Source organism: Orycteropus afer, unplaced genomic scaffold, assembly GCF_000298275.1.
Source record: "Orycteropus afer afer isolate SDZICR_OR568_19922 unplaced genomic scaffold, OryAfe1.0 scaffold00048, whole genome shotgun sequence".
NCBI lineage: Eukaryota > Metazoa > Chordata > Mammalia > Tubulidentata > Orycteropodidae > Orycteropus > Orycteropus afer.
The window spans coordinates 686,738-711,066 of record NW_006921635.1 but is presented as its reverse complement, the minus strand read 5'-3'; the positions used below and the strand labels follow the sequence as shown (position 1 = coordinate 711,066).

At 54.0% G+C, this 24,329-nt stretch overlaps 1 protein-coding gene across 1 annotated transcript in view; it reads left to right on the top strand.

Annotated features, from left to right (window-relative positions):
- The window catches only part of AACS (acetoacetyl-CoA synthetase), an 87,670-nt gene extending 64,147 nt beyond the window's left edge, over nucleotides 1-23,523 (top strand). The window contains exons 9-19 of the mRNA XM_007938235.1: nucleotides 1,080-1,227; nucleotides 6,772-6,852; nucleotides 7,672-7,796; nucleotides 10,902-10,966; nucleotides 11,104-11,226; nucleotides 14,990-15,103; nucleotides 15,634-15,759; nucleotides 17,271-17,340; nucleotides 18,141-18,199; nucleotides 18,969-19,171; nucleotides 23,386-23,523. Coding sequence (XP_007936426.1) covers nucleotides 1,080-1,227; nucleotides 6,772-6,852; nucleotides 7,672-7,796; nucleotides 10,902-10,966; nucleotides 11,104-11,226; nucleotides 14,990-15,103; nucleotides 15,634-15,759; nucleotides 17,271-17,340; nucleotides 18,141-18,199; nucleotides 18,969-19,171; nucleotides 23,386-23,523 — 1,252 coding nt within the window. The remainder of the gene's footprint in view (nucleotides 1-1,079; nucleotides 1,228-6,771; nucleotides 6,853-7,671; nucleotides 7,797-10,901; nucleotides 10,967-11,103; nucleotides 11,227-14,989; nucleotides 15,104-15,633; nucleotides 15,760-17,270; nucleotides 17,341-18,140; nucleotides 18,200-18,968; nucleotides 19,172-23,385) is intronic.
- Nucleotides 23,524-24,329: the final 806 nt, after the last annotated feature.

Here is a 24,329-nt window from a genome sequence, read left to right as displayed (position 1 = left end):
TTTTGGAAACCTTCGGTGGTATTTGCTTCCAGGTGGTGGGGGTGATCCTGCACCACAGCATTGATTAAAGGGCTTAAAAGCTGCTAGAGGAGACAGCCCTTGGCCCTGTTGGCAGTGTTAACCAAGCACCCTGAAAAGTTGCCTCACCCAGTTTGTTTCCTCAGTGAGTGAATCCCCGAGCTGACTCTCCCCTCCGTAATGTGGGGCTTCCACTTGGAGGCCTTTTCCCCACACATCCAGGCTCTGTGGGAGACGAGCAGGCCAGGTCTGGGACAGGGTGTCTTAGTGTCCCGGTGCTACTGCGAGAAACAGCACAGGTGTTGCAGCAGAGAGCAGGCCTTCATTGTCTCATGGTTCAGAGGCTGGAAGTCTGGCTGGGGGGGCTCTGGGGAGGGTCCTGGCGTGTCTGTCTCAGCTTCCAGGAGCTGTTGGCAGTTCTTGGTTCCTGGTGGCTGTCTTCCCCTGTGTGTCTCTGGGCTCCTCTCTTTGTCTCACACACCGCTCCAGTGGGACCTCTTTTATAGACACTCACACGGACACGGTCACACGTACAGGGTTAGGACTAGGACACAGCTTTTTTGGGGACATGATTCGATCCATAGCAGGTAGATCCTTGGACCCGCAGTGTGCTTGGGTGGGCTCACAGAGGAGCTGACCCCCTAGGTCCGTGGCGTGGTTGGGTGGGCTCACACATGGAGGACCTGACCCTCTGGGCCCACGACCTGCTCATGTGGTCTCACACGTGGAGGAGCTGATGCCCTGGGCCTGTGGCATACGCAGGTGGACTTGTGCACAGAGGACTTGATCCCTGGGTCCGTGGTGTGCTCGGGTGGGCTTGTGCATGGAGGAGTTGACCCCCCTGGGCCCACGGTGGGCTCGTGCATGGAGAACCTGATCCCTTGGCCCGCGGTGAGCTCGGGTCCATTTGCACACAGAGGAGCTGACCCCCTGGGCCCGCGGCATCCTCAGGTGGGTTCGCGCACGGGAGAACTGACCCCCTGAGCCACAGCTTGCTCAGGTGGGCTCCAGCAAGCTGGGGATGAGCACTGACGTCCGTTGCCCTGCGCTTCTGCCCACAGTGTCTTCCTGGATGACTTTCTTGCCGTTGGGAAAGGAGAGCAGGCGCCACAGCTGGAGTTCGAGCAGCTGCCCTTCAGCCACCCTCTCTTCATCATGTTCTCATCGGGCACAACCGGCTCTCCCAAGTGCATGGTGCACTCGGCTGGGGTAGGTCTCCCGGGCAGGGCACACTGGCTCTCCCAAGTGCATGGCACACTGGCTCTCCCAAGTGCATGGTACACTCGGCTGGGGTAGGTCTCCCGGGCAGGGCACACTGGCTCTCCCAAGTGCATGGCACACTGGCTCTCCCAAGTGCGTGGTGCACTCGGCTGGGGTAGGTCTCTGGGCTGGGGCACGCTGGCCTGTCTGTCTCTCTTCGTGTTCTGTGACGGGTGTTCCCAGTGGGTGACAATGGATGTCCACATCGTCACACCACCTCCTGCCCCTTGGGGATTCCAGCATCCAGCCAGAGCAGGGGTCTCTAACTTAGGGGCACATAGTCACTGTGCTGTGGGTTGTGTGGCGCCTGCTATCATTCATGTGGGTTTAGAGGCTCCATTTCCACAGAGCCCAGAACCCACACCCAGCATGCCTGGGTAAGCCAGGGATTTCCACAGTGTGGGCAGGACACCTCAGTGGACTCTATGCATGGGGCTCAACCAGAGTAAGACAGGCAAGGCTGGTCGGGATCAGCACATTTCAGGTTTCAGGGGGTGGTACTGTTTCAGGAAGCTGTGGTTATGTCAGCACCTGTGTGCGTGCATGCCTGAACCAGGGGGCATGGTGGGAGCACACCTGACTGTGGGCAGGGTGACACTGTGCCAGCACTGGGTTCTGTTGGAGTGAGTGAGCGAGCAAGGGCTTATGGTGCATTTACACACCTGCTGATCTCATCACAGGCTAACTGCATTAGGACACCTGAGAGTATTTCACTAATGTTCAACTTTATATTCATACAGGTAGGTCAGTGTTCTGGTTCCCTAGTGCCGCTCTGACAAGAATATACCACAAGTGGGATGGCCTTAACAAACAGGAGTTTATTCTTACAATTTGGAGGCTTTAAGTCCAAGTTCAAAGTGCTGGGTTCTACAGGCTGTGTGAAAGCCCCTTGACCTTGGGCTTCAGCTCTGCCTCTTGCTGCTGGCCCACTGAAGCTAGAGGCATCTCTTCACTCAGACAGCTACTGGCTGCTGAGGCTGAGGAGCCCAAGGTCAACAAATAAAATGGCACAGTCCCGATGTTACCAAGCCACATGGCAGGCCTTTAAGTCAAGTCCATTGTAAGTCCCAAGGTCGGCGGAGCATGGCAGGCTGCTGAACAACAACATGGCTACATGCAGGGTCCAAGCGTGCCATGAGCTAGAGATTATCCCCAAGGCTTCTCCTTATACACAGGAAGCAGACCACATCCCTAAAGCAGCTACTCAGCTGCTTGTGGTAGATCTCACCATGGAGTTGACTGCCAGCCTCATCATGGGGAATAACTACCACACTCAGTGTTCTGGTTACCTGGTGCCTCTCTGACAGGAATATACCACAAATGGGATGGCTTAAACAAACAGGAGTTTATTCTTAACAATTTGGAGGCTTTAAGTCCAAGTTCAAAGTGCCATGCTTTAGGGGCTGGGTGAAAGCCCCTCAACCTTGGGGTCCAGCTCTGCCTCCTGCTTCTGGCCCACTGGAGCTAGAGGCTTTTCTTCACTCAGACAGCTGTTGGCTGCTGAGGCTGAGAAGCCCCGAGGTTGACAAGTAAAAAGGCACAGTCCCGATGTTACCAAACCACACGGCAGGCCATTAATTCAAGTCTATTTTAAGTCCCAAGGTTGGCAGAGCATGGCAGGCTGCTGAACAATGACATGGCTACATGCAGGGTCCAAGGTGCCATAAGCTAGAGACCATTCTCAAGGCTTCTCCTTTTATATGGGAAACAGACCACATCCGAAAGGCAACTACTCAGCTGCTCGCAGCAGATCCCATCATGGGGAATACTGCATCCAGCTGCCCAGCCACTCAACCAGGCCCAGCCAAGCTGACACACAAACATAACCACCACAGTCAGTGACTTGTAACTTTTTATTTTGGAGAAAGTTCAAACTTAGAGACCAATTGCAGGAGTACTCTGGCACCGCCACGTATGCTCGGGATGGATGCGGCATTGTCAGCCTTCTGGCACTTGCTCTCTCTTCCTTCCTGTGTCTGTACACACACGTCGGTACGGTTTTCTGTTTGCCAGACCATTTGAGGGTGAGCTGCAGACATCATGAGCCTTCTCACCTCAAGGCTGCAGCAGGTGTCTCTGAAGAACAAGCACGTCCCCTTAGCACAGTGTGGTCATCAAATTCAGGAAAGTGAATGGAGGAACAGTGCCACCCGCTAAGGGTGCCCCGTGTTGGGATGTGGCTGTTTTCCTGATAATGTCCTCTGTGGCATTCACGTTGCTCTGCATTAAGTTGTCATACATCTTTAGGGTCCTGTGACCTGCAAGGCTCCTCAGTGTTTCATGGTCTTTCGTGACAGTCTTGAAGTATCCAGGCCAGACACCTTGCAGAAGGGCTCATATATTTGTGTGATGCATCCTCTCAAAGAGACCCAAACCTGTGTGCGCCCTGCCAGGTGGCACACAGTGCCAGGTCATCTCATACAGGCCACGCTTCCTGTTCCTGGGTGGATCTGACTCTCCTGAGCCCTGCTGTCTCCTCGTACTCGCCTGGCCCTGCCCTTGGACTGGGGAGAAGCTTCTTTCTGGGCCAGTTTCAGTCCTTCCTGGACTGGGCCTCTCCAGTCGGCAAGGAGCCACAGTCCTCGCAGGGTTTCACACCTGGGCACGTGGGTCTCAGATTCGTGGGCCTTCCAGGTCTCTGCATGTCTGATTTCCTGGTTCCCCTCAGTCGGCTTACCAGGAGATAGGAAGTTCCCATGGAAAGGAGAAAACCAGAGTGCCTTGGTAGTCCCTGCCATCTCCTGTTCTCAGCTACTCAGAAGAAGGGGATTGTCCAAGTGCAGAAACCTCATGTTCCCAATCAGCTTCTCCAACATTGCTTGACAAGATGGTGGGACTGAAAACGGACTAGAGAATGCCTCTTACTCTAGCTCATTTGGCTTTTACAGGCACTGCAAAAGCAGTTTGAATCCTTCTGTAAAGAAGAAATTTACATGTGAATCATTCAGAAGCCTTATACTCTTACAGTGATTCCATCAGAGCGTGGCAAAGTGTCTGGATGGCTTCATTATTACCTGGATTTGGATCAGTGGGGGTTGACGCAGGCTATAAAACACCACTGCCACATGTAGCACATGTGCTCAGACCCAGCAGTGTGGGTGCAGAGAAGAGCTTAGGTAGCTACTCCACCCAAAGGAGTCGTTCCCTGCTCCTTATCTGTGGGCTGCGTGTGGTAACTGCCTCCCAGAGAGCACAGTGTGGAAAGTGGGGAGGCAGTTACTGTACAGTAGAGAACCCTGACAGGGATAGCTCAGCCAGGTGGTCTCGGGCAACATCACCAGTGAAAGGTCATGACATCATATGCACCCTTGATACTGTGTAATGAGGTGACACTTGACCTCTGTGGTCTTCCTCTCAGTAACCCATGACTCCAGCCCAATCATGAGAAAAACATCAGACAACACCCAACATCAGGACCTTCCTAGAAAAACCTGCCCAGTGCTGTCCACAGCTGTCCAGGCCATCCAAATCAAGAACAGTCTGAGAAGACATGGCAGCTGCTTTTGCAGTATGGGATAGGCCCCTGGATGAGGCTTGGGTCCAAAAAAGATGATTAGGCAAAAACTAAGGAACAGTGAGTCGAGCGTGGACCCGAGGTAAAGCATACCTTGCTTTACTGCACTTTGTGGTACTGCAGTTTCTACAAATTGAAAGTTTGTGGCAACCCTGGGTTGAGTAAGTCTGTTGGTGCCATTTTTCTAACGGCGTGTGTTCACTTCATATCTGTCACATTTTTGTCATACTCACAGTGTTTCAAGCTTTTTCATAATGCTCATGCACATTTAATATAGTATAGTGTGGACATAGGGAGCTCTGGTAGCATAGTGCCTAAGGCACTTGACTGCTAACCAGAAGGCTGGCGGTTCAGACCCACCAGCTACTCCTCGGAAGGAAGATGGGGCAATCTACTTCTGTAGTGATACTGCCTTGGAAACCCAAGGAGGGATTGCTATGAATCGGCACATAACAACAACAACAACAGTGTAGACATAACTTTTACTTTTTTTAATTTAATTTTATTATTTTTAAAAACTTTATTGTGATTTAGGTGAAAGTTTACAGAGCAAGTTCATTTTCCATACAGCAGTTCATATACACAGTATTTTGGACTTAAGTTTTATATACATTGGGAAACTAAAAAATTTATGAGTCACTGTGTTGAGGTAGTCACTTTATTGTGGCAGTCTGGAGCGAAACCTGCAATATCTGAGGGCTGCTTGTATCAATGCCAGTCCAGTAACTGTAACAAACACACCACATCAATGTCAAAAAACGACTGCCATAGAGTCGATTCCTGCTCATAGTGACCCTGTAGCCCCGTAGGATTTCTAAGGCATCACATCTTGATGGTAGCAGACTGCCTCTTTATCCTGTGGAACAACTGGTGGGTTCGAACCGCTGGCCTTACGATTAGCTGACTACTTTAATCCTTGTGTCACCAGAGCTCCTTGTCCTAATGTCAGGTGTTCATAAATAACGGGTCTGAGATGAGGTGCGTGGGACTCTCTCCTGCTGCCCTAGCTTATCTGTGAATCTGAAACTGGTAAGAGGTAGTTTGTGACACACACACCCAGGTACAGTCGTGACCTCTGCACAAATGGTGGGTGGGCTCCTGTGTTAGGCCCTTGGAGGGTGTGAATGCTGAGCCAATGAGTGAAGCCAGGCTGTGGACAGGCCTGGCTCGAAGCAGACCTGCTGGGTGAACATACAGATCGAAGTAAATTGTGGATTTTAAATGAGAAAGGAAATGGGAGGGTGTGTTTACTGCAGGTGCGTGTCATCCAGAGCTCTGTACCGTTTACGTGGATCATGTTGTAAGCGTTTAGCATTGGTTGAAAGAGGTCCTGTGAAGTCTCTCTTGCCCAGGTCACCACACACTAGCTCCAGGTATCCTGGGACTTGGAAGCTGTGATTGGGGTGAGGAGGGCCGTCTTTGCTCCACAGCAGGGGTTCTTGAAGTGCGGGGGCTCGGCTGTAATGGTGGAAGGCAGCCTACAGCCCAGCAGGCAAGCCCCCGTATGTCGGACATTGGTTTAGCTGCAAGCATGGCCTGTGCTTTCCCGCGACGACTGGGCCCCTGAGCTGGGATTCCACCTGGAGTGATGGGCTGTGGGTGGCACTGTGCGTGTTCAGTGACCGGCTTGCTCCCTCCCCCTCCCCCGTTCTCCGTTGGGCTGAGGGCCACCAGCATAGGCAGGTCCAACCCCTTGTTCTACAGGTAGTGTGGTGGCTCCCAGCTGGTTCTCTCGCCGTCTCTGGTTTGGCCTCAGTAATGTAATTTCTCATCTGCCTGAGGTGGGTGGCTTCTCCATGATGCCCTTCGCTCCTGGACACTGAAGGCTTGAAGGGCACAGGGTCTCTCTAGAGTTGGGTGGCAGAGTGATGGCAGCCTGGCCCATCAGATGGGCACAGTGATAGCGGTGTTTCTGCTTTTGTGCAAAGGAGGCTCAGACAGCAGCCGCCCCGTCTCACACCGTGTCCCCACCCCCGCAGGGCACCCTCATCCAGCACCTGAAGGAGCACATTCTGCACGGCAACATGGGCTGCGGTGACATCATCCTGTACTACACCACGGTAAGGGTGCGGGCCGGCTGCCAGCCTGCTGTGGACGTTGCTCTGGTGCCCGAGTCTTCGTGTTTGTTTAGTGCCGGAACCACCCACACGTTCTCCCTGTGGAGGTGGGAAGTGTCCCTCTTGGTGGGTAGGTGCCTACTGTTTTGGATTTAAAAAAGAAAAATAAAGCTCCACTTGCCCTTGGTAAATCAAGCAGCACAACTAGGCTGTAGGGTGAGAGGCTGGGGTCCAGGGCCCACAGGTGGCCTCATGAGTCCAGTTATACATACACGTCCTACAGTACAAACCAGTGCCTTTGCGAGTCTTTGTGGGGCACGGGTGTGTGTGTGTGGTTTCACATACCTATCGTTTCTCTGCGATTGGGTTGCACCACATGTTCTCGGTGCTGGTTTTGCACTTACAGGTGTGTTAGCAGTTGTTGGGTGGCCCATACCCGTTCTGTTCCATGCCTGCACAGTGGCCGACTCTGAAGTGCCCTAGGTGTCAGCTCCTGTGTCAGATGGGTTAGTGCGGTCAGTGCGTGTGCACCCCATTTGACCTCGTCCTGCCTGTGCTGATGGTGTCTAGATTGTTTGCAGTCTTTGGCCATCGCCATAGAAGCTCTGCCATGTCTTTGCATACACACGCAGGCTTATCTGGGGAATCAGTTCCTAGTTGTGGCATTGCTCCTTCCAAGCCCTGTACATTTGAAGTGGACACTTGTTATCAGGCTTGGGGCCAGTTTCAGGCAGTTTTCTGGGGAAGCAGGAGGCCATGTGGCCGATGGGAGGAGGGTGGCCTGGCACCCGGTTTATGGCATGGCCCTGCTGCTCGTTGCAGATCGGCTGGATGATGTGGAACTGGATGGTGTCCGCCCTCGCCACAGGCGCCTCCTTGGTCTTGTATGACGGCTCCCCGCTGGTCCCGACACCCGACGTGCTCTGGGACCTGGTGGACAGGATAGGGTAGGTACAGTCAGAACCAGGTCAGTGTCATTCCTAGGTCCTCGTCAGCAGAGCCAAAGCCACAGCTGCGTCCAGCCGTTGTGCCAGACCGTGGTGCTGTCTTAGAGACACTGCCGTTCTGGCCATCCTGTCTCGGGGAGTGTGGCAGGGGCCACAGGTACGTGTTGAGATTGTCATGGAGTGGCGGTGGGGTGGGCATGGATACAAGCTGACTGAGATGGGACCCTTCCACATAGAGTGGCAAGGCAGCCTGGCGGGGTGACTGGAGACCATTCAGAGCACCAGAGAGGGCACGAGACATCTCTCTAGTTTTGGAATGTAAGAACCACCAGAGAAGTGCAAAAGGAGGAAAATTTTTAAATCATCTCTTTTTATTTAAAGCATTTATTTATTTTTGTTGTTAGAAATATACACAGCAAAATGTATGCCAATTCAGTGATTGCTACATGTACGATTTAGTGACACTAATTGCATTCTCAGATGTGCAGCCATTCTCCTCCTCCTTTTCCAGATTGTTCTTCCCCATCAGCGTGACCCCATTCTCCTCTGCATTTCTTCTATAACCTTTTGCGTTGCTGTCGTCAAGTTTGATCCCATGTAGATCATTCTTTGAAAAGCACAGTGTTCAAAGTGGGCATTCTTTAGTCATTAAACTGAACTAGTGCTTGCTTTACAGGAGACTTCAGGGGATATTTTTGGTTTAAGGTGTGAAGATTATCTTGGGGCAGCAGTTTTAGGAGTTCATTCAGTATCTGTGGCTCCAGAAAGTCTGGATTTCATCCAAAGTTTAATTTCTTTTCTGTATTTTCCTCCCTTTTGATCAGCCTTCTTCCATAGAATGTTTAATCAAAATACTAAGTAATGCTAATCAGGCACCATCCAGTTCTTCTGGTCTCAGGGCAAAGGAGACAGTTGTTCATGGAGGTAATTGTCCATACATTCCATTTCCAAAAGGAGAGAAATTGAGGGCCATCGAAGTTCTGTTACATGGGGTGAGTGAGGTAAAGGCTCAGCATAGAAGCCTCTTTGGGAAGCAGGGAGCATCAGTCGTAAAGGGGAGGTCAGAGTCCACCCCTAGTGGGGGTTAGAAGGGTTTGGACTTCACAGCCCTTCTCTGGAGACTGAGGGTTAAGCCAGCCCCTGCCCCCTGCCCCTGGTGGTGAATCTTGCTCACACTAACCGTGAATGTACTCTTGGAATATGTCCTGTGGTTTCCACAGTGATGGCTGCTTCTTACAACCTGCTGCTCCTTCTTGCCTCAGCTGAATGGCCGGGGATCCCAGCGGGCAGAGGCGGAAGTCAGCAGAGATGCAGGTGCCTCCCCCGGTGCCAGGGAGCATCACGTGGCCTTTCTTTCTCTCTCTTACACACCCACCCATTGGGAGTTATGTTGAGAAGACCCATCTGCATTAGGGCTTCCTTGTGGATGAACCATCCTGTGGGCTTGGGGTGACCACTGTGGTCACCTGAGTTTCTTCCGTGAACATGACCATAGTCACCAGCAGAGCTCCGGAAGCCTGGGAGTCAAGCAGGCTCTGCAACATCCTTATTACTTCACACTTCAGCCTGCTCCGGGTGGGAACCTGAGGAGCCGGCAGTGTGTTTTACTCCGTGGCCATTAACATTTTAAATGTCGCTTTACCTAGCCCATGTCATATTTAAATCCTAACATTTGGCTCCTGATGTTCAAGGGAAGGTTACTTCCTAATGAGATGATTTCCAGAGAAAGGTTAATCAAATTCCTGGGAACTGCAGTGGCTTTAAGATCTTGACCCTGAATCCCACTGAGCAAGGCTCCAGGTGGGGAGCAGGAAGTGGGGTGGAGAGGAAACTGCACCGCGAGGGCTTAGTGGTAATAAAGCTGGAGGAAGAAGGGCCAGGGAGCCTCGGCTGTGTAGATACGTGTGAGTGTGACTGTGTGTCTGAGTATGTGTGTGTCTATGTTCGGGTATATTGGTGAGTGTACATGTATATATGTGTGGCTGTGTGTGGGAGTATGTATGTGTGGTGGCATCTGAGCGTATATGTGATTGTGAGTGCGAGTATTTGTCATTAGGTGTGCACATAGGTTCACAGCTTTTTGGTCACGTTCTGGGTCAGAAGCATGTATGAGCATCTGCTTTTCGTTGGGCCCTGGGCTGTTCTCTGCCAGAGGGTGCTGACAAGGACATGGTCTGTGGTGCCAGCAGTGAGGTCTGGGCTGGGAGGATACGTTCAGGAAGGTGATCTTCATTGATGATCACGACATCAGCTCATGGCTCTGAACACACTATTCTTTGAGGAGACTCTCCTTCCCCCTTGGGGCTGGGTCCTGTGCTGCGGGGCCTGGTCGGGGAAGGACAGGTGGTCAGGGTGGGGCCTGGACTCCGGGGTCTTCCCTCCGGGCTTAGCGTTTAACTAGGCAGGTGTCCACGTCATCTGAACCATCCTGTGGTTGCAGTCGGACAGTTCTGGGTGGCAGGCTCCTGATGGTTGAGCAGACTCAGCTTTCCAAGAAAGAGAACTGGTTGAAGGAAAGACAAGGAAGGAAACGGCATCATTAAATATTGCTCCCTCAAAAACACAGTGGTTTGTGTTTACCATGGCACTCTGTGCAGACGCAGGGACGGAGCACTCTCAGTCCTGCGTGTGTGCAGAGAACCACTGAAGCACCAGTTTATTTCACAAGAGGGGCCAAGAAGGTGCTGGTGAGCACCTGTGTGAATGAAGAATCCACTTCCTTGTAAAGTGGACGGATGAGGCTACAATGTCCTTTAGGGGTCCTTTGGTCCTGAAGATAAAATACTCGGTGGGTGGGCGGGCCAGGGCTCACGTGCACGTCCATGGTTGTGTGGAGGAGGACCAGAGGTTCAGGAGACGCAGAGCCTCGGCAGGGGGAACGAATAGGAGGAAGTCCTGCCACCACGGTCCCCGGCGTCAGCGTGGGGCCGTGACTCGCCCGTGAGTCTGTATGAGGCAGAGTAGTAGAACTGCCCAGGAGGGGAGGCGGCTTGGTTTCTGTAGACTTGGCGGGGTAAGTGACTAACTTAGAGAGCTTGGTGTGTGTCTCTGCAAGAGCCTGAGCAGTCCCTGCTTCTCTCCCGGCCTGTGCCTTTGTGCCCTTAGCATCACCGTCCTCGGAACTGGTGCCAAGTGGCTGTCCGTGCTGGAGGAGAGAAACATGAAACCAGGTAAACTGCCTCTTCAACTGCTGTTGCTTGAACTGCCAGTCTGGGGAATTAAACCATTGTATTATGCACTTCCTGCGTGCAGGTGGGTTTTCAGGCACTGGATTTAGTTTTAATCTGTTGGCAATTCTGCCTTGTAGGGGAAACCCACAGTCTCCAGACGCTTCACACGATTCTGTCTACGGGCTCCCCGCTGAAGGCCCAGAGCTACGAGTATGTCTACAGGAACATCAAGAGCAGTGTGCTCCTTGGCTCCATCTCAGGTACGCCCCACCCTGGGGGCGGGGGTGGTGTGAGGGCTTCTCCGTGGAGCAGAGGGCATGGGAGACAGGCACACTGTCTTTCACCCCTAAGCCTGCTCACCCTCTCACTGCTAAGTCTGCTTGCTAAAATTTATCTCAAGTAAACAACCTGAAGTGGTACAGACAGGTATGTATGGATGGTGATTGCAGCACTGCTGATACCAGTGAAAAGCTGGAAACTAATCCTTACACCAGGCTCCAGGAGTTGACAGAACACCCATTCAGATGTTTCAGCAAATAGGTCTAACACTGGAAGCACTCACACCTATGCCAACAAATTTGCAAGACTGCTACCTGGCCAGCCAACTGGAAAGATCCGTATTGTGCCCATTCCAAAGAGAGGTGATCTAAAAGAATTCAGAAATTACCAAAGAATATCATTAATATCACATGCAAGTAAAATTTTGCTGAAGATAATTGAAGAACGGTTGTAACAGCACATCAATTGGGAACTCGCAGAAATTCCAGCTAGATGCAGAAGAGGATGTGAAATGAAGGATATCATCAATCTTATCAGAAAGGTCTTGGCTGAAAGCAGAGAATACTAGAAAGATGTTTACCAATGTTTTATTGACTGTACAAACGCACTTGACTGTGTGGATCAGAACAAATTATGGATAGCACTGTGAGAAATCGGAATTCCAGAACACTTCATTGTGCTCGTGCAGAACCCATACTTGCAGAGGCAGTCATTTGAACAGAACAAGGGGATACTCTGTGGTTTAAAATCAGAAAAGGTGTGTGCCAGGGTTGTATCCTTTTCCCATACTTATTATTCAATCTGCATGCTGAGCAGATAATGTAAGAAGCTGGCCTATGTGAGGAAGAATGCAGCAACGGGATTGGAGGAGGACTTATTAACAACCTGCGATGTGCAGGTGACCATCCTCGCAGAAAGTGAGCATGACTTGAAAACACTTGCTGAAGATCAAGGACTGCGTCTGTAGCGTGGATTACACCTCAACATGAAATGAAAACCCTCACAACTGGACCAATAAGCAATATCGTGATAAATGGAGAAAAGTTAAAGTTATCAAGGATTTCATCTTACTTGCATCTACAGTCAACACCCACGGATGCAGCAATGAAGAAATCAAATGATGTATTGCACTGGGAAAATAGGCAGCAAAAGATCACTTTAAAATGTTGAAGAGCAAAGATGTCAGTTTGAAGACTAAGGTGCACCTGACCCAAGCCATGGTGTTTTCAATCAGTTGCCTCATATGCATGTGAGAGCTAGACAATGAATGAGGAGCAAAGAAGAGGTATTTATGCATTTGAATTATGATGTTGGTGAAGAACACTGACCATACCATGGACTGCCAGAAGAACAAATCTATCTTGGAAGAAGTACAGCCAGAATGCTACTTAGAAGATAGGGAGACGTCATCTCATCTCACATATTTTGGTCATGTTGTCAGAAGGGACCGTCCCTGGAGAAGGACATCATGATGATAAAGTAGAGAATTAGCCAAAAAGAGGAAGGCCGTCAACAGAGGGACTGATGCAGTGGCAGCAGCTGAGGGCTCTCCCGTAGCACGACCATGAGGGGGATGCATGGGGTTGCCGTGAGTCAGACCGACTCGATGGCACCTGACAACCACAGCAACTGCAGCCACTCCTGTGCCCAGTTGGAGTGGATGAACGTCCTCAATTCACAGAGATGTGAAAACTGATGTCTTGACAAATCGATTTCTTGATGTTGGAAGACAGTCATGATATGTTGAGTGGAAAAAGCAGATGGCAGCATTGTAAGGTGTGATCATTTTGTAAATGGAAAAAGGAACACACAGATATGTGTGCATGCACACACGTGTGGCGGTGTCTTCAGCATCCTCACCATCTGCCCAGCATTTCTGTCAGACGCTCGGCCGTCCTCTTGCCGCCCGTCCGTTTACACAGCTCTGGCTCTGAGCAGTGCAAGTAGCACCTTGTGTTGTGGTCTGGCCTCCCTTCAGTCTTGGAGGGCTGCATGCTGCCTTGAGGCCCAGGAGTTGGGTGCCCTTGGAGGCTGGTTAAACCTGGGAGTTGCTGAGATGGGCGTGCTTCTCTCGGCAGGAGACGCCAGGAATGGCATCCACCAGGCTGTGACTTGAGGTCCCTGGAGAAACTGCTGCCTCCCGAAGACAGGACGAGTGTCGCCTTTTGAGTCTCTGCCTGAAGGGAAAAGTAGTCACCTCGGAGTTGAGGCCAACATCAGCCCTTCTGTGTTTTGGAAGTATAGTCCCACAGGAGTTAACACACAGCATGATTCAAGAAAAAGCATTCTAAGTGATGTTGTTAGGTGCCATCGAGTTGGCCCCGACTCACAGTGACCCCGTGTACAACAGAACGAACACTGCCCAGTCCCGCGCCAGCCTCACGATCGTTGGCCATGTGTAAGCCCATCATTGCAGCCCCTGTCAGCCCAGTTTGTTGAGGGTCTTCCCCTTTTTTGCTGACCCCTTACTTTACCATGCATCATGTCCTTCTCCTGGGACAGTCTCTCCTGGTAACACGTCCAGAGTACCTGAGATGACGTCTTGCCACACTTGCATCTGAGGAGCGTTCTGACTGTGCTTCCTCTAAGAGAGATACGTTTGTTCTTCTGGCAGTCCGTGGTATATTCAGGATTTTTAGCCAAAACAGGACAAAGGGTCATACAGGCACCAGTGTTCCGGTCATGGGGTTTAAGACACGAAGCATTCCTCACCTACAGTTGACTCCCTGGTGTCCCTCCCAGAGGATGTCCCCTGTACTTTGTTCCACAGAAGGCCACATGCCTACATGTGTGTTTACCATTTTCACACAGAGTGTGTTCACGCCAGTCTTGTTTGTGTTTGTCTGATGTATCTGTCTCTGTGTGCATGCTTTTCTGTGTCTGATGTGTGTGTGTGGTATATTTGTGTGTGTCAAGTGTGTATGTGTGGTGTGTGTGTGTCGGGTGTGTGTGTGGTGTGAGGTGTGTGTAGGTGGTGTGTGTCAGGTGTGTGTATGTGTGGTGTGGTGTGTGTGTCAGGTGTGTGTGTGTGTGGTATCTCTGTGTGTGTCCAGTGTGTGTGGTGTATCTGTGTGTGGTATGTGTAGTGTATCTCTGTGGGTCTGGGTGGTATCTCTCTCTGTATCTCTGTGTGTGTGTGTTGTGTGTGCATGTGTGCACCACTCTGCACCACCATACATGAGAGTCTGTGCTCAGGGGACACCTTGCTGTGTGGTCATGTGTGCCCCCCACTGATGAGGATGTCTGAGTGAGGACTGTTGCTGGCAGCAGCAGGGCCTAGGCCCGGGGTGACTGCTGCCCCCACCTGGTGGCCCTGGAGCTTGACTCCGTTTTGAGCTCCTTCCTGAAATACAGGTGTTTCCCAGTGGCGCGTTCTCTTGTGATGTTGCCCCCTGTTGTCCTCACAGCTGGGAGAGTTCCTGGTTTTCCAGCGGTGAAGTGAGTGTGAACGTAGCGAGTGGGACGTGTGGGAGCTGGTCCTGGGCAGTGCCTCGGGCTGTCGTGGTGCCCATTTCCCATAAGCCTGCATCTTGCATTTAGGTGTGGCCTGAACTGTTGGGTCCCTCCTCCAGCTGGGAGACACCCAGACGGGGATTCTTCCCAGCCTCTAAGTCACCCCGTCCTCCGTGGAGCGTCTCTGCCTTCTGGGATTGTCCCTCACCGGGAGGCAGGGCAGTGGGCATCTGTCCTCATTGCCGTTCTCCTCTGGGGTTTACTAACAAGCTTTCTTGCTGCTGTTTGCAGGTGGCACCGACATCATCTCCTGCTTTGTGGGCCAGAATACCTCGATCCCCGTGTACAAAGGGGAGATCCAGGCCCGGAACCTGGCCATGGCGGTGGAGGCCTGGGATGAGGAAGGTGAGGGCTTCAGGGGGAGCTGTGACTTGAAAGTACTTGGATGTGTGACTTGACTTGGTCAGTTCTTAGAACAGTGCTCAGTTGCAGAGGGGCTCCCGTACCTGACTTGTAATGCCCTGGGCTCCTTTGTGCCCAGTGTGTTCCCCTGAGAAGTACGGGGTTGGGCTGGGCTCATGGGCAGTCCGTGTGCTCAGGAGGGGCAGGTGGGTGACTCTGCTGCCATGGCCACTCCACCTGCCAGCTCAATACCTTGGCCACAGTGAGGGCCTCGGGGGGCCAGGCTTGGCCTCTCTGCCTGTCTTCACAGCCTGTCATGGCCTTGGCTGTAAATGAGCCAAGACTGTGTGTGTCCCCGGCACCAGACGAGGCCTGGTGGGCCGTGTCAGTGAGCGCATGTGTCCTCAGCACAAGGCCTGGTGGGCCATGTCATTGTATGTAAGTTCATGGACTGGAGTGGCTGAGCTGCAGCTGCTGTTAGTCCAGGCTTAGTGCTTAGGTGCTTCGATGCTTTTCTGTTCCTCCCACCCCAGGAAAGGCCGTGTGGGGGGAGAGCGGGGAGCTGGTGTGCACCAAGCCCATCCCCTGTCAGCCCACGCACTTCTGGAATGATGAGAATGGGAGCAAGTACAGGAAGGCGTATTTCTCCAAGTTCCCAGGTAGGTTGGGGAGCTGTGGCCGAGCTGACAGGAGCCCAGCCCGACAGTTGGCTCTGTCTCCTTCTGCCCATGGCAGCTGATAATGAATTGCGAGCAGTATCTTGTCATTTAAAGTTTGAAGTTGTCATCTTAAATCACGATATGGGTCATTCTCAGCCTCTGACTGTTCTGGGAGCACCCTAGCCCCAATGCCCTGCTCCTGGGGGCCAGCCTGATCCTGGTATGTCCACAGAGGGGCAGAGGCCGTTTCTGCCTGCTCGGAGAGGCGTGGCATCCGGCAGAGGTGTTAGATGGGGATTTTCCCTGCTGTCTTGCACACTGTTACCCCATCATTATGGCAGAACTTGGGGGAGAGTGCTTTGCCGTCAGTCATTTACAGGCAGGCATGCCACTTTCAGACTGATGCCAGGAGCATCCTCTGAGGGGCCCTTGTCCAGTCCAGAGTCTTCAGTCAGAGCCCTTGTTCCTGCTCCTCTCCCGTTTCTTCAGCAGCCTCGACGCCTGCCGCTGTGTCGTTCGTGGTGCAGCCAGCCTCCTGTTCTGGGTTGTTTATGCTCAGGGCCTGCTTCCTGCAGCCTCTGGGAAGGGCTTGCACGTCAGCCATGTGTGGAGGAGCAGCCCTCGCTGTGGTTGCCCGCTCTGCTCCTGCCTTGCATGCCTGCGCCATGTGCACACACCATTCCCCGGCCTCGGGCCTTCCCTGCGGGAGTGGCTGGAGGACCCTGGTGAGGCTTGGCCTCCGTTGGATACCTGCTGCCCTGGGCTCTGCTCGTGTGTGGCTGTCAGACCTGGGTAGCACTGTCCCCAGGAGGCTGGAGCAGTCTTAGAACTCACATCTCTAGATCCTGTGTGGCGCTGCTCCTGGGACACTCTGTCTCCTACATAAGGGCTCACGTGCTAAACGTCTCCCAGTCCAGCCACACGCACCTGCACCTCCTGGGCCTTCCCTGGCCCTAGCTGGCCGTGGGAGGACGGCTCCGGGCGGCGTGGTGTCAGCATCAGCTCATTCGGTCCTCTTCCTCCATCCTCCACGTCCCTGGCCTTGGCCTGCGAGTTAGCTCTCTGTCCCATGCCCCTCCGTAGTTCAGTCCTTGTTACTGGAACCGTTCCAGGGACCTCCTGCCTGTGCCAGTCTCTTCTTTGCAGGACCTGGCCCAGCCCCTCCTCTGACCCCTGTCTCCCCCTTTTATTTCCTCCACTCAGATCCTCCCCTGCCCTTCTGCAGCTGCTCCCACTTCACAGCCTCCAGGACTGGCCTCCCCTCCCTGTCCCTCCCCGGTCCCCGTGGTACCTGCAGTACTGTTTCTTGCGTGCTGGTGCACGTCAGAACTGGGTGGGTAGCCCTGCAGGTGGCGTGCTGCTGGGGGCGAGGGTCTCATTCATTTCCAGCCCTCCCTAGCCCTCTGGCCCGTACCATACATGTTGTCATGCCTGCTGCGTCTGTCTGTCTGTCTGTCCCGGCGGCTGGCAGGAGCGTCCCCATGGTGACTAAGCCCCTCTGGCTCCTGCAGGTGTCTGGGCACATGGTGATTACTGCAGAATCAATCCCAGGACTGGTGGCATTGTCATGCTTGGCCGGAGGTGAGGAGGCTGCATACGGGTAGCCAACAGTGTGCGTGTGCGTGTGTGTGCACGTGTGTGTGCTTCTGGTATAGTGTCACCTCGCCCAGGCACCCGCCCTGCCCAGGTTTGGGCTCCCACACTCAGTGAAGCTGGCTTCGGCCTGGCATCTGGTCGCTTCCTCTGGCCTCTTGTCCCATCTCCTGTGTGCCCTGGCCTTTCCACCCTGGGCCTCCCCGCAGGACCCTGTCTCTGGCGGAGACCCTCTGAGGCAGTGCCCTCGTTCTGTCTACTCCTTCTGTGGCAGGGGCTCATGGACCCCTTGGGCCCTTCCTGTCCACCCTGGAGAAGAGTAGTGTATCTCTGTGGGTCTGGGTGGTATATCTCTCTGTATCTGTGTGTGTGTGTGTGTTGTGCATGCATGTGTGCACCACTCTGCACCACCATACATGTGAGTCTGTGCTCAGGGGACACCCTGCTGTGTGGTCATGTGTGCCCCCACACACATGAGCAGACACCTGAGGGTGAGCCTGCCTCAGGCTGTATTTCCATGCCTGCCGTGGTGGGCTGTGGGGTCCGAGGGGAGGCTGTGCAAAGGTGTGGCTGGGGGCTGGTATGTGTGACCCAGCATGTGGTCTCTGGTACTGGAAGGGGGGACATGGGTCAAGTGAAGGGGGGTGGGCCCGGCCTTCCCACGGGTGTCTAGCTTTAAGTTTAGAGAGAGGAGGAGCAGGGTAGGAACAGGGAGTGGAGGGCAGAAGGGGATGAACGCTCCTTCCGTGGCCTCCCTGCCGGATGGTCATGACCTCGTCTCTTCCCAGTGACGGCACGCTCAACCCCAACGGAGTGCGGTTTGGCAGCTCGGAAATCTACAATATTGGTGCGCATTCCCTCTTTCTCCCTAGTTACCCTTAGGTTACCCAGGAAGGAGGGACAGCCTCATTTCCAAAGTGCCCGCTTGGGGGATACGTCGGGCTCATCTGTCTGAGGGGAGAGTGGCGATTAGTGCACACGTTCTTTCCAGAACATTCCTCATACGCTTCTGCTATAGTCACAGGACCTCAGAATGGGACGGGCTCCTAGGGCACTTGGTATGAGGCCTCCCTGCTGTGAGCTCGGCTGATGGGCTCGCAGTGTCCACCTTTTGTAGGTGAAAAAACAGAAGCAAAGAGGCTGCACGGTCGCAAAGGCCACACGGCCATACATTGTAGGAGTGTGTACCAGTCACAGCTGACTGGGAGGGCCTTCGCCCAGCCCAGCCCAGGAAGCCGGCCTCTCTGTAGGCCCAGGCGTTGGCCAGGCTTGGGATGCCCTGATCTAGCCTCTGTTCCTTCCTCTCTGGAGGCCCTGCCAAAAATACTGCTTGTATTTTTATTTTTAATTAATTTGAAACTAAGTCCATAGAACATACGTGGAAACCACTTGTAAACGGTGAACGCCCTGTTAAAGGTGACGGGTTTTTCCTTGGTTTGGTAACTGGCTCCTTTGGAGCAGGGCCCCGAGGGCTCCGTCCCAGGTGGGTGGGTGCAGAAGGGACGTCTTCAGGACAGGCTGGTGACCAGCTTCCTCCCCCGTGCAGCAGGATGGGCTTGGGGAGTTGCCGGCTGCAGCGGGCCCCGCCATGACTGCTGCTCTGTCTGTCCCTGCAGTGGAGGCCTTTGAGGAGGTGATGGACAGCCTGTGCGTCCCCCAGTACAACAATGATGGAGGAGAGAGGGTGATCCTCTTCGTGAAGATGGTTCCCGGGCACACGTTCCGGCCCGAGCTGGTGCGCAAGATCTGCGACGCCATCCGCCTTGGCCTGTCTGCACGGCATGTCCCCAGCCTCATCCTGGAGACCAAGGGGATCCCGGTATGGAACTAGCAATAGGTGCCATCTCCTGCCACTTGGCAGTGAGGCTGCTGTCACCCCCCCGCAGGCCCACGCGCCTCAGGAGACCTCAGCTCGGAGGCTTGCTCCTGCTTTATATATAGTGGTCTGGGTTGCTTAGCGACCGCATCCTTCTTCCCCTGCCGTGTCTTTCTGCCCTTCCTCCGGCTGTTTAAAGCAACTTCCTAACTCCCTCTGCTCAGAGGCTGAGCAGGCCCCGCCCCGTGGCCCAGGCTGCTCTCCCAAATGCCATCCTGGTGTGTTCTCAAGTACATTAATGAGAAAATTAATTTTAACTTTTTAAAGGGCTACTGGGATGCTGTCGCTGTTGCCTTTTAATTTTAAGTTCTGTCTGTGGGAACGAGATGTGAATCTATTTAGAGGCATGTCTTCAGAGAGCTGTTCCCCCCCTCACACTGTGTTTAGCTTCTCAGTGAAGGGAAAGCTGCTCTGTACGACCAGAGCCCAGCTTCAGCTCACATTGCTCACCACACGGGTGCTCCCGTGAGCCAAGGGGGAGACTGCTGTGTGTGTGTATGTATGTGTGTCTATGTGTGTACACAGGACATGAAACACACAGACATAGCAGCCTGTGCTCACCACATGGGTGTTCCCATGAGCCAAGGGGGAGACTGCTGTGTATGTACACGCACATGCACATGCGTTTGTGCATGTATCTGTGTGTACACAGGGCACGAAACACACAGACATGGCAGCCTGTGCTCACCACACGGGTTGCTTTTGTGAGCCGAGGGAGAGACTGCCATGTGTGTATGTGCATGTGTGTACATGGAACATGAAACACACAGGGCAGCTTCTGTTTTCAGCCCACATGGTATCTGCGCCCTCAGGGAAGATTGCTGACTTGCTCAGTGGGCGAAGCACCTCCTGGCGTTGGTTGCCCCTTGTGGTCAGACAGGTGTTCGTCCTGGGAATGCAGCTTCCTGGGAAATACGGACAGGTGAGGCCGTTGACTTTGACACCCCCACGCACACTAAGAGTGTTCTTTCTTGCCTTGGAAATTCTTTCAGGATCTTCGAAACCGTTCATTCAGGAGCAGGGGCTGGTGCTCACCATAGTTCTCACTCCGCCACTCTTTGGCCTACTTCTTCCCCTGACTCAGGACGCCATCTTCTCTTTTCCCAAACCATGTTTGTTTCTCTCTTTTTTGTTGTATCTGCACATTTTTCGTTGTGGTTGTGCACGGAAGGAGCCTCACAGCGTGGGAGTTGCCACTTCCTGTCCGTCTGCCCTGTGTGGGTAGGTGGTGCTCCCTGGAAACACTGGTGTTCTTGTATCAGTGGCGCTCACTGTCCTCTCCTTAGGAGGCTCGGAGCCTTCTGTTCCATCTGCATCTGCAGGATTTTAGGCAACTACAGTCAGAGTTCCCTCTGCTTTACTTTTTGAAGAACTTGGTTCTTCGCGGACCGCGTCGGAGTGTGAGAGGCACGCGTGCTGATTAGAAGGGGCAGGTTCTGCGCCCCTCCCATTCCCATCATGCTCGCTGCTCGCTGCACTGGCCCAGGCCCATGCTCTCCTCCCTGGATGGTTCTTTCCTACGCGACTGGTCTGTGAAGTCACTTCGGAGGTTACTTGGGGTTTCTTAGGTGTTTGAGGCCCCCATGGCCTGACCACCAGGGTGCCGAGGGGGGCTTCACCTCAAGCCTGGGCCAGGCAGGGTCTGGCCTGGCCCAGGGAGAGGAGCAGTCCTCCCCAAGCCCAGTGTGGGCCCGATGAGCCCAGCTCCTTGGGAGCTGGACCCCCTCAGGATCACAGAAGGGAGAACTGACAGGCCCTTGCGGATGGCAGCAGAGCCCTCTGTGGGTTTGATGCCCTCCCCTTGGTGTTTGTGTGGAATGGGCCAGCCTGCTGCCCACTCTTTGGAGGGTGGAGCCAAGATGCCCCTGTGACAGGTGCTGGCTGAAATAGGGATGCCCCTCCCTCACCTGGGCAGCCAGCCACTACCAGCAGGACTTGGGGAGAGTCCCTGAGACCTAGGGAGTGTGCATGGGGAACGGGGGGCCATGTCCAGCCCTGCTCCTTGGGGTTGAGCCAGATTCCACCATGTCTGGGAAGTGAGGCGAGGTGTTGGCCACTCCCAGCCACCCAGGAGACCGACAGTGAGGCTCAGATGGGGGAGAGGCTGTGAAGAACAGGAAGGCAGTTCCTGGGGGTCTTCACACAGGACTCTGTCCCTGTGTCCTGGCTCCCCCTCTTGCTTGGAGATGTGTACTCGGGCCACTGACCCCGTGGCGCTGAGCCTTGTTTCATCATCTTGGAGACGGGGCTGGTACCAGCACCTGTGTGGGGAGTATAGGCTCCTGTGTGCCGGGATCTTGCCCTAATGCTGGGCTGCCCGATAACCGATTTAGATCCGGAGGTGGTCTGAACAGTGCACAGAGCCCTGGCTCTACTCAAACATCACCTCCTCAGAGGCCTCCCCTGAACTTCACATTCGAAACAGCATCCTTTCATGTCTTCCTGTGTTTTATCTTCTTGGTAGCACTCAGTACTGACTCCCTTTGAGCTGCTGTCTTGTGTCTGTCTAGAGGGTAAGCCCTGTGAGGTCAGGCACCTGTGTGGGTGACAGCCCTTCCTCCCCAGCCCTCAGCCTGCTACTGGCAAACAGCAGGTGTCCACTTGTGTCTCCTGGACAGACTGTGAATGAATGAGCGAGCGAGTGGGTCCTCCTGACACCTGAGAGGTGGAACAAGCCTGTCTACTCAACGCCCATCTCACAGATGAGGACACCGAGAGGCGAGCCCTGCCCCAGGAAGGGGTTCCGCCTTCTGTTAACCCTGAACAAAGCCTTCCAGACCCCGAGTGGTCACGGCGAGGGCAGTGGGCTGGGAGCACTGGATCCGAGAGATGCGAGGTCCTGGGCAGTGAGTTAGGACGCCAGCCCCTCCCCGCCCAGCCCGCACCTTCACACAGCAGTGCAGGATTGGGCTGGCGTGTCCCTCCCACCAGGGGACCCTCTTACAGTGATGCCTGGTTTGTTTGGTCAGCTGATGGTAGATACGAGGTACGGCCTCTGTGAACTGCACTCGAAGCGTGGGAACTCGTACTGCGCACCAGGCCTTCATGTGTCCAGGTGAGAGAGGCTGCTGGCGCTGAGCAGATGGCAGGTGGCCCCTCGGAAGCCTCCACTTAGATCCTTAGTTATCGTACACACTGACTGAAGTTTTCAAATGAATGAATTTTAAGTCCATCTCAGGTTTTATTTTATTTTTTATTTTTTTTAAAAGGCAGTGCCAGGAGATCAGGGCGCCGGCAGCTGCATTCAGCTCTGTAGTTCTAGAAGTTTCCTAGCTCTCAAACACACCAACACCACTGATAGCCCATGTGGATTAAAGATGAAACTCACCTGCTATGCATTTTAGAGGGGGCTCTGAAAGTGGGGAGGAGTTTGGCTGCGAGCAAAAGTCAGGCACCTCCACGCAAGTGAGTGGTCTGAAGGAGGATCGGGGGAGGGTTGGAGGTGCTCAGACGAGGCGAGCTTTCCAGGTGCAGATCGGTCGCGTCTTACCTGGCGCTGCAGTCACAGGAAGCTGCCTTCTCCCGTGGTGACAGCAACGGCAGACACTTGAGAAAGCTCTATGAGTGTTAACTTCTCTGCCCACAGCCCTTAGGATAGGCCCTGCCATCCCTCTGAATGCTTGCGGAAATAGCGCAAGTAACTTGCCCAGAGTTACCCAGAGCTGGTGGTGGGAGTCGCCTTCTGCAGGAAGCCTGTGGGACTTAGGGGCTGTGGGCTTCTTCCTGGGGCAGGATTCCTGACACCAAGGAGAAACCTCATCTGCCAGTCAAGGGATGGCCTCTGGTGTGGCTGCGTGACAGTTGGCCAAGGAGTAACTGGTGCAGGCAGGTCCCCGGCCAGCGGAACGTGTGTTAGAAACGTTCATTGGCCACGCTGGCCTCGTAGCAGCCTTGAAGAGCCGCTCTCTGGGCAGCCAGCTGGGGGCAGCGTGGGAAGGAGATGAGGTGTGTGCAGTGTCGGCTTTCACTGCTGCCCCGACTTTGATGTTCAGCGTCCCGAACTTATCTGTGGAGCCGGCCGGGCCCTCTCTGGGGAAGTCATTCCCTTCCTGCGCTCTGGTGGGGTTATTCTTTCTGGCCTTGGCTCTGCCCAGCGTCTGAGCAGGGGGTGTTTCCCTCTTCGTTTAAGTGCTTTGTTTTTGGCTCTGCCCTTGCAGTACACGCTCAACGGCAAGAAGGTGGAGGTGGCCGTGAAGCAGATCATTGCTGGGAAGTCAGTGGAGCACCGTGGCGCCTTCTCCAACCCGGAGGCCCTGGATCTGTTCCGGAACATCCCTGAGCTCCAGGGCTTCTGAGCACGCGGGCCCACGTGCCCGCCCGCAGATGCAGCGGTGCGTCCGGGCGTTACTTGGACCCCTCTGGAGAGTTGAAAGGAGTCTGCACCCAGGTCTCTGCAGGCCAGGGAGGACCTGCTTCTGTCTCCTAGTTGTGTCTTGTTGGTGACAACTCGGCCACTCACTGGATGGGGTCCCGAACCTCAGAGATGTAGGCGGTGTGGGTAGCGCTGCTTTAGGGGTATGGGTGCTGCCTGGGTGGGCAGTCACGGCCTGTGCCTGGTCGAGGGTGCGGCTGGCGGGTGCTGTGTGCCCAAGGCCGTCCCCAGGGAGCTGTTCAGCCCTGACCTTCGCAGTCCTGCTGTCACTCCATTTCTACCGGCTCAGGTGACATTGCTTTCTTGTCTCCCCCTCTTGCTGTTCCCCTCAGGGCCTCTGTCTGTACTTGAGCATGAACTGTTACGAGGACACAGTCCTACAGCTGGTGGTGGGAACGCCATGGGCTGACCACTGGTGTTACTTATGCATAACAGGTGCAAGACCGCCTCCTGGTAGACCTGTGTCACTCCCTACTCAACACAGTCTCACCAGCTGGCAGGAAACTCCCACAGAGCAAGTGGGGCCCACTCTTATTCACGGACTTTGGATGGACTTTAAATTTTCATTAATATTAATTAAGTGTCTCTTCTATGTACGTTGTTCTCAGAATTGAGTGTCTGCCCCAGGGCTGTATTTCCTCTGAGGGGTGGTGGTGAGTGCACCCTCAAATGATGCGCCCAACCAGCCCCCTCTCCAGGTCCTTCCCTAGGGATGCCTCGACAGTCCTG